Source organism: Nanorana parkeri, unplaced genomic scaffold (genome assembly GCF_000935625.1).
Source record: "Nanorana parkeri isolate BGI_ZX_2015 unplaced genomic scaffold, ASM93562v1 scaffold180, whole genome shotgun sequence".
Lineage (NCBI taxonomy): Eukaryota > Metazoa > Chordata > Amphibia > Anura > Dicroglossidae > Nanorana > Nanorana parkeri.
In genome coordinates this window covers 2,816,847-2,827,043 of record NW_017306448.1, presented here as the reverse complement: position 1 = coordinate 2,827,043, position 10,197 = coordinate 2,816,847, and the positions used below count along the sequence as shown (strand labels likewise).

The following is a 10,197-nucleotide window of genomic DNA, read 5'->3' as shown; positions in this document are numbered from 1 at the left end:
TGGTGCACGCTAACGGGGGATTTGGGGGCTGGTTTATTGTCTTACTGCCCAACTCTGACCTGACTCTGGCCGGTGTCCAGCCCAGCTTGCTGACGTCACTGGTTGCCAGGAGCAGGGTGGGACATTAGTCAGTGCATCCCATGTTGCTAAGAGCTCGACGGGGAGATGTTTATGGCTTATACATCCGCCCCTCCCAGCTCTGTGATTTTAATACACTAAAGCTAAAAATATATTTGTTGGCTTTAGATAACCGGCACCTTTTAACTTAAAGAAGAACTCCCGAAACTTTATTAACCCATGCAGTGGGTCTACCTCTACACTGCAAGAGTTAAGTGCTCGTTTTTTGTCCAGGTTCACTGCAAGGGTTAATAAAAATGTTTCTTGGGGTTCTTCTTTAACATGAAATGACTCCCTGATTTTTATTCCTCGCTCCACTGTGTAACCCTAACAGTAACCCTAACATAATACATAACACTGTTAAAGCCTTGGAACACCATACTTAATTTATCAGGAATCGGAGCTGTTGGTACCAAAAGTTATCTCTGCTGTGCCAAAAACTCTGGCCTTCTGATCCAACGGTGCCTAATAAAGTGGCCACTAGGTGAATATCAACATCGTCATTGGAGTAAGTAATAATACAAAGCATAATAAAGACAAAGAAAATCATACTTGTCAGATCCTCATATTGTAAGAGACCTACAGCCTTTTCAATATTTATTTCCAGTGTTAGCATGGTCCTCAGAGACTGCTGTTACAGAGTGGTGGCATATGGGAGCACAGTGGGTGCTCACTCACAGGAGGTGTATTTGGTTAGAGAATCCAAGATTCAGTCATTTCACGTCATTATTAACACACAAACTGAAGTTTTCCGAATCTGGTTTACACGCTTCTATAAATCCCACTGTGAGCTGCATCATCAGATGTGTTGGAAAGGTCATCGCTCAGGTGGTTTGTTTTGGTTCCTAACAGATGGATCCTGTTTTGGAGCAAATAAGTAACATGTTTCTGTACAATCATTTCCCTTGGCTCTCCGTTTGTGGAATGGTTCGCTCATAACTAGCTAGTCTTTAAGACTCTTCCTTACATAAAAAAGGCAGTGGCTGTGGAGAAGAAAATACATTTGGCCAACTTCCATAAAGATGTCCCGCAAAGATACCCTTAGGCCCTATTCACACTAAGCGATTTATTGCACGATTTTTGCAGCGATATCGCTCATATTTCCACGTGATATCGCTCTATGTAGCTTCTCCAATCCATTTCAATGGAGCTGTTCACATCTCGCCGCTCAATATCGCTTGTAGCTCGTCGCTCCTACTTGACCCTTTTTTCCACGGATTTCGAGCGATTTTGCTCCTGATTGCATACAGCCCAATAGAAAAAAGTTGTGCAACAAGTCGCGCAATATCGCACATATAAAATCGCGCGGAAAATCCACGCGATTTTCATGTCGCTCAGTGTGAATGGGGCCTTAGAGATTTGAGCTTAACGCATGGCAGACAATGACTGTCCAAAGGTCCAGGCTGCAAAAGAAGGCCTGTAATATCATATTTAATAGGTGACGAGGGAGCATGGAGCTGGCTTCCCGGCCAATCAGTAAGCCGGGCAGCGTGTAATGACTTGCTGCCCGGCTTCCTGATTGGTTGGGGAGCTGGCCAATTAGGAAGCCGGGCAGTGAGTCATTACCCGCCCCCCAGCTTCCTGTTTGGCCAGAAAGCTGGCTACATGCTTTCTCGTCACCTGGTGACATGGGATCATGGAGCCCGCTTCCCGGCTAATCAAGAAGCCAAGCGGCAAATCATTACATGCCGCTGCATGGAGACGACTTCCCTGCTAATCAGGAAGCTGGGTGGCGAGTCTTTACACACCGCCCAAAGCCAGGCAGCATGTAATGACTCGCCACCTGGCTTCCTTAATGGGACTTCCGGTATCTTTATATCAGCAAGTACCGAAAAAAAATTATCGGTACTCGTACCAAAAAAACAGTATTGGTGCATCCCTAATATTTAATTTGTTTATGTGAACACATTTGCTCAGCCAGGTACAGTAGTGAATACATATTGGTTCCAGGGTTCCAGGAGAGAGAGGTTTGCCTCTTTAAAGATGAACTCCACCATTCTGTTTACCAAAAACATCCCCTGGACACCAACCCACCACCACTGTTTGCTTACTAAAGAAGCCAGAAAGTACATAAAAACTGCATCCAACGTTTGGGTCACTTTTTTAATTAAGGCAAGTTCCACATTCAAACATTGACCCGAAAAGAAGGTTTAGGATGATGGCTGCCTTAATGTGACACTAACCATTATGGGGTTATGTTTCCCAGCAAACCTATTCAAAAAATAACAAATGGGGTGGGAATATGGGTGAACAGTTGGTATGTTAGACTTCCCCACTTGACTGGCTCTTCTACTCCTCTCAACAGGGGCAAAGTTCTTTAGCAAGAGAGCCGAGGTAGAAGAATGATAGTGATATAATATGCGGGATACACCAGCAGTGCAGATCACAAAATTACCATTTAACTATAGGGACCTAAGTTTTGTGATGACTCTAGAAGGAGCAGCATTTCTGCCACTTCTAAGATTAACTCCAGGAAGATATATGGTGGAGGGAGTGGGGGTCAGGAGGCTCGGTGATCCTGGTTTTTTTGTGGAGCAGTTGAATCTAATATGGATGAAAACCAGCCTTGCACCGCCCTAGCTCCTATACAAGCCTCTCGCTCCCTGTGTCCTCTAGGCGATGGATTCTGTTCTATTGGGGATAAGGACTGATCCACCACCAAGACCCTGTTTAAAAATCCCATCTTCCTGAGGAAGCTTTTTAGTGAAACGCGTAGAAGAATGGACCCACGGTGCATCGATGCAAGATTCTATAACCTATTTATGACAATATATGATGAACTTAATGATTTATTAATGATTATTACATCATTGATGCCTAGAATGTGGCCGTGTGGTCCAGGGAGGCTATAGGCCTTTTGTGTTTTTAGATCATAATATTTGTAGGAAGCCAATATGAGTATGTAACCGAAGGGTATATTTAGTGACCCCTTTTTATATTTATTTGTATATATATGTATTTGTACAGTTAAATTAATTTTTTACAATCAAATATGTAATATGTGTTCCATGCCTAGAGTGACACTTTCAAAGCCCCATTTTTTTCTCTTTTTTGCTTCAATGATACCAGGGGTGTGGTGTCCTGTTTTCCCGGGTGGCTCAGAACCGCTTTTTGTATCCAGGAAGATATAATAAAAATATTCCAACTATGTATTTATAATTAAATCTAAATCTAGCGTAAGTCTCTGAATCTGCCTTGGAGTTAGCTTCCAGCAATCCCTGCACAGCAGCACTCAGACTAGGAGAGTGGGGGGTCATCTATCTAAGCCAGAAAGGGCTCTGTTGCTTTGTATGGTGCTGTCAGTCTAACCCTGTAAGCCTACATGCTTACAGGATGGGATGACCCTTATGAGTGTGCTGCTTCTACTGAACTGTCCACTCGCATGCTGGGTTGGGTCCATGAGCAAGCTATATTACTTCACTGCAATTTCTCCAAGAGGGTCCAGGACCTATATATGATGTTTGGGGGTGTCTGGATTGCTAGAGTGGCTGAAGACAATTACACATCTATGGTAGGATAAAATAGTTGACATACATGAATCCCAATTGTGTATTTAGCCATATGCCTAGAATTCTGCTCATTAGACATGTACGATTCGTTTTGTTCCGAATCAAAATTCCGACAAATTCTTTGAAAATTCGGACACATCCGAATTTCAGAATCCCAATGCATGCGAATGTGTTCGAATGCGAATTTCGGTTTACGGTTTTTCGGTTTAATGCACCCGAATAGGTCTGAAGACAAACTTTTGTTATGGCAACATGGGAGCCATCCGATTGGCCAGAAAAGTCACATGCCTTAAAGAAAATTCATGTTCAGTATATACATATAATACTAAAGCTCCTAGACCTGAATAGCATTTGGGATCCGAATTTACGAATGCAATTCGGAAATTTGGATCCCGAATGCCATTTGGGTCCGGGAACCTCAGGTTTAGTAATATATGTATATGGCTCCCGGACCCGAATGGCAATCGGGGGCCCCCAAATGCAATTTGGAAATTCGGAACCCGAATGCCATTCAGGTCTGGGAGTCTCAGCTTTAGTGTTAATGTCTGTATATGGTTTTTCGTTTTACTTGCAACGAATATTCGTAAACTCATCCGAAACTAACGAAATTTGGATTTCGTTTAAATCGGAAACCTGAACAGAATTAAATTTCAGATCCAAATCCCAAAATTCCGAAATAACAAAATATCCGAACCGAACCAAAATTTTTCCGCAACTTACATGTCTACTGCTCATTGATACATTGAAGACACACACAGATCAGCCATAACATTATGACCACTGACAGGTGAAGTAAATAACATTGATTATCTGGTTACCATGCCACCTGAAAGTGGATGGGTTATATTAGTAAGCAAGTGAATAAGCTCATACGTTAGAAGCAGAAGAAATGGACAAGCAAATGTGCAAGGTAAGGAGATTTGAATGACTTTGACTAGGGCCAAATTGTGATGGCTACACAACTGGGCCAGAGCAACTCCAAATCGCAGCTTTTGTGAGATGTTCCCGGTATACAGTGGTCAGGATCTACCAAAAGTGCTCCAAGGAAAGAAAACAGGTGAACTGGTGACAGGGTCAGGGGTGGCCAAGGTTAATTGATGTACATGGGAATAGAAGGCTGGTCCATGTAGTCCAAGGGGTTGCAAGTAGAAAATTCTAAATATTAGGCTATAGTAAGTGATTGCACATGTAAAGTTATGAGTAAGGGGTTATGAGTTATGAGGGGAGAACTTAGGCCGCAGTGTACGCATCCCTGAAAGCACTGCCAGCTATGCAGAGGGATTCTGATATTGATTCTAAAATTCTCTGGACCTCATTTATTAGTGTATCGCTGGGCTGAATAAAACATGTTCAGCATGGGATTTTAACCTTTTGCTTCAGCAAATAGAAGATAAACAAATAAAAAAAGAAGCCTATAATTATTTCTTTGTATACAGCCTGACAGCATCACAGTCATAACATTGGAACATTTAATTGAATGCAATTTTTTAGCAAGCAGGTGGAGGTCGAGTCTCCTTTTCACCTGTCTTCCAGAGACTGTTGTAAAAAACCTTTTCACAGAGTTGCGTTGCTCAAGTTGCAAATTTACACAAAGAACTGAATGATCCATTAGCAGACAGTTTAGTCCAAATAAAATTTTTAATCAGGCAAAGGTATCCACAAGGTAGGCTTCTGCTATGCTGTCATTTAACAATAACATACCCATATTCATCTCGAAATCCTCTGTCATGTATTAAATGTTTATTTGTAAAACAAAGAATATATACTATAGCAAAAACAAAATACAAAACATCGGTTTCAAAACAACTATAATAAAACTGAACAAAGAAAAATGTAATTAGAATAAATTGAACAAAAAACATTAGGTGGTTATTCACTCAGCTGCCGAAGTGAAGCGAGCCGAACAATGTTTGGCTATTCACTTCGGCTCAGTACGGCTGATTTCAGCCAGTTGTTATTGTTTAATGACAGATCAGCGTCCCCATGCCATTTGGGGACCCTGATCTGTCATTACAACTGGGCGGAGCCAGTCCTGATCTCTGCCCAGCTGTTATTTGCGGGGGGTGTGGGGAAGGCCGGCCTTCGGCAGGCCGTTCGCCCCTCGTCGGCTCAGTCGAGCCAAAGCAAATGCCTTTGCTTGGCTAAGCCGCCTTTGGCCACTGTACGCGCTATTGCGAATAGACCGTACAGCAGCCCTTCGGTTCGACTGAACCTAAGGGCTCCTGTGGCCGAAGAGAGCCGAAGGATCAGCCGAAGCTATGGCTGGCTCCTTTGTGAATAACCCCTATTAGAGTTTCCCTTTAAAGCTGCAACTTTATCCTTCAAACATTGTGAATCAAGTCAGTTGTGAATGGTAGAGCAAGTATTCTGCAGTTACTCTTTTGCCCAATCTAACCTTTTCATCCACTGTGATTCTGTGTAACAGTGTTTCATGTTTCTATATCCCATCCTTGATAACATCATCAATGTAATACAGTAAGCAGAAGCAAAAGTGTGCAGGGTATACCTATTAATCTCCTGAGAGACACATGTGAGGCTAGAAGAACAGAGGGTGCTTAGACACTGTCACATGTGAGTAAGGGATCTGATGCATCTAATTGGGAATTATACACTAAAGGTATATTTTATAGCTTATTCACATTGCCATATTAAACTGTGCTAATCAATACATGTTAGGAAGCCAAACTCTGGATTTTAAGTAAAAGTCTGTCTTATTGCTATGTATCCCAGTGCTTTAGTGCTTGGAAACATTGCTATAAGGAACTGAGGACATGAACTGAAGGGTTCCTCTGCGGCATGGAATGACGTGAATGGTCCTATATTACTGAAAGCAAATAAAATATTGGGAATTATAAAATGAAGGGATGCAAGCACTGTGTGGATCCTGTACAAATCTCTTGCGAGGCCACATCTAAAGTATGGAATACAATGGCGGGTTCCACATTATAAGAAGGATATAGGAGATCTAGGGAGGGTTCAGAGGAGGGCAAGCAAAAAGCAAGGGAATGTCTTAGCTATACTGAAAAATTAGAAAAATTGGGCTTGTTTAGTTTGGGGAAACAAAATAATTTCAAGGGGACCATCAGTTTTTTGGCACCTTGCATCTCTTAGAATATAAAAAATAACATTTACTGCCATACTCACCTTATCTGTTACTGCTCCAAAATCCAGCATGGCTCATCTTCCAGGCTGAATAATGCTCAACACCACTTGTAGTTCTCAATGGAATCCAGCCCACATTATCCTGCAGCCTGGGATAACAATACTCCTGGGCTGAGTGCAACAGGCTGACCCTATAATGAGGTAGCCTGAAGCGGTTGCCTCAGGCAGCATTTCATTAGGTGGTGGCTGGGAGTGTTAGGGGTGCAGCCACAGTGTGACAGGTTGCTAAGAGCTCTTAGCCTGGCATCCTGCAAGCTGAGCAAGACGCTCTGGTTTGCCTCCCACTGAGCTCCTGCTACCCAGTGACATCAGTGAGCTGGGCAGGATGCCAAAAAGATACCCATGTCGATATGTTAAGAACATTTGACAGAATCTGAAAAATAGAGAAACTAGAAGTCCTATCAGCCACCACAGCAGAGGGACTTGCAGTTCTCTATGAGATGCACGTGCAGTGACATCAGTGCACTTGTAGTCAGTGCAGTGACATCAGTGCACAGTTATTCTTCCTGCTGTTCATATTACTGAATGTCCGTGCTGAGGTATGGACATAGACAGGAGGCAGAAACTACAGGAGCCAGAGCACTGCACCAATGATCCACTGATTACAGTTGCAATGCTTTACAGGCTCCTATGCAAACAAATTATCAATTCACATGTTTTCTCTTATGAAGACGCATGCTTTTATAATTTTTTCCAAAAATAGGACTTTACATTGAAGTGATTACATACATTTTCATTTCAATGTAGAAGTGCACTGCATAATGCACCCCAATTTACTGTTTGTATGAGAGACATACCTGATCAAACGACAGGGTTTTAAGAAAAAGGGATAGACCCGAGGGGGGATGAGGCAGCTTTAACGCGGCGGAGAGGGGGGGGGGCTTAAGTTCTGCTGATAAGTTTAAAATATACAAGGTGAATATAAATATTTGGTTAATTTCATTCTTATTGTAAAGACTTTCAAAGTACAAGGGTACATACGCTTTCCATGGAGTAAAGAAGCTCAATCGATCAGTATAGGAAGGACTCTTTACAGTAAAGGTAGTTAGACTGCGAAAATGAATGAGTATATATGAATAGATAATATTTCAGTGGTCCTACCTTTACATTTGAAGCATTTGATATGGAAATACTTATTCTGCACTCTCAGAACTTCCCCTTTGCAGGCAATTCCGCAGTTACTACAGAGGATTGCATTTCCAGCCGGCTTCTCAAGGTGGCTCGGCACAGCCTGATGCTGAGATACTGCTGAAAAGAATAACACATATTATTTTACAGACACTCAACCTTCCAATCACATGACTAATAGACTCAAATATCAGATTTTACAATGCGTCTGTCCGTGAAATTATAAAACAAACGCTTCCAAAGTACTTTTTAATCAAAAGAGATAAATAAATTAAAATCACATGACTGTGAGATTCATACAACATCCTAACCACTAGTATACAGTATGGGGGAATTTATCAAAACTGGAGCAGACTGAAACTGGAGCAGTTGCCCATGGCAACCAATCAGCTTCTCTCTTTAAGATTTGAAAATTAAGGAGAGAAGCTGATTAGTTGACAAACACAGCTGTTCCAGATTTTGTCTGCTCCAGTTTTTGACACCCTCTGTGTGTTTTTATAAACAAAATGCTTTTTGGTCACATCACTATACTGAGGTCATTACACTGATTTTTAACATGAGATTTATCAGAGAGCTATTTTATAAGAGAGTGCTGCATTACATGAGACAGCCATGTTCCAAGATAGAGCTGCCATGGTTTAACATATCTGTCACATTTCACAAGACTGCCAAGTTTCAAGAGAGAGCGGCCATGGTTTATCAGAACTGTTACATTACACGAGACTGCCAAGTTCCAAGAGAGAGCTGCCACGGTTTATTGGAACTGTTACATTACATGAGACTGCCAAGTTCCAAGAGAGAGCTGCCATGCTTTATCAGAACTGTTATATTACACGAGACTGCCAAGTTCCAAGAGAGAGCTGCCATGGTTTATCAGAACTGTTACATTACATGAGATTGCCAAGTTCCAAGAGAGAGCTGCCATGCTTTATCAAAACTGTTACATTATATGAGACTGCCAAGTTCCAAGAGAGAGCTGCCACAGTTTATTGGAACTGTTACATTACATGAGACTGCCAAGCTCCAAGAGAGAGCTGCCATGGTTTGTCAGAACTGTTATATTACACGAGACTGCCAAGTTCCAAGAGAGAGCTGCCATGATTATCAGAACTGTTACATTACACGAGACTGCCAAGTTCCAAGAGAGATCGGCCGTGCTTTATCAGAACTGTTATTTTAATTTCAATAGGTTTTTATTGAGTTTTCGTAACGGTAAAAAGAAAAAGTATATTGAACATATTGAAGATGGGCTATTTGCATATAGCGATAGTATTCTCCCTGAATTCCGTCTCAAGCAGCCATCCGTCCCAAGCGCTGGCCACGCCCCCCCAGAACTGTTATTTTAAATAAGACTGCCAAGTTCCATGAAAGAGAGCTGCAATGGATTATCAGAATTGTTATATTGTGACAAGGGGCCAATCAGGAAGCTGGGGAGCAGTTAATGACTCGCTGTCCAGCTTTCTGATTGGCCAGCTTCCCAACCAATCAGGAAGCTAGAAGGCGGGTCATTAAACACTGCCCGGCTTCCTGATTGGCTGGGAAGCCGGCTCCATGCTCCCTCGTCACCTGGTGGCAAGAGAGCATGAAGCCGGCTTCCCGGCTAATCAGGAAGCCGGGCAGCATGTAATGACTCGCTGCCCGGCTTCCTGATACCGGAAGTTCGGGTATTGGGCCAGGCATTGGAGCATTTGGGCGAGTACGGGTACCCGCTCAAATACTCCGTATCGGCACCTACAATGATACTAGTATCTGTATCAGTGCATCCCTAGTTATGTTAAATGAGACTGCCAAATTCAGAGAGAGAGCTGCCATGGTCTATCAGAACTGTTATATTACATAAGACTGCCAAGTTCCAAGAGTGATGCTCCTATGCTTTATCAGAACTTTGACATTACATGAGATTGCCATGTTCCAAGAGAACTGCTACTTCTTTCTGGCAGAGTTAGGTTACATCTTTCCCTGGACTACTAGTCATTGGTTCTATGTGTTATAGGTCTAGATGAGCCAAAGTGGGGAAACTGATCCATTATTTCCCATTGGCTGCAAAAATGTATGTCAATCCATTGGGGAAAACGTAACAATCTGGCCAAATTTTATGTAGCTGTCAGATACATTTTGAGGATAAGATATGGCATGCCAGACCAAGGCTGGAACCGAACATGAACGCCAGTCCATGCCTATCCTTCAGTCATATCAGTCTGTCATTTGTACTTCTGTACTTATGTATGGCAAACCACACCTTTCCAAAATGTGGATTTTACTGCTACAATCCCGGAAGGGT

The 10,197-nt window shown here is 42.4% G+C and overlaps 1 protein-coding gene across 1 annotated transcript in view; it reads right to left on the bottom strand.

Annotated features, from left to right (window-relative positions):
• Positions 1–10,197, bottom strand: part of ABLIM2 (actin binding LIM protein family member 2) — a 167,349-nt gene that overhangs the window by 80,747 nt on the left and 76,405 nt on the right. Inside the window, exon 2 of the mRNA XM_018554970.1 lies at positions 7,890–8,036. Within this exon, the coding sequence (XP_018410472.1) occupies positions 7,890–8,036 (147 nt within the window). The remainder of the gene's footprint in view (positions 1–7,889; positions 8,037–10,197) is intronic.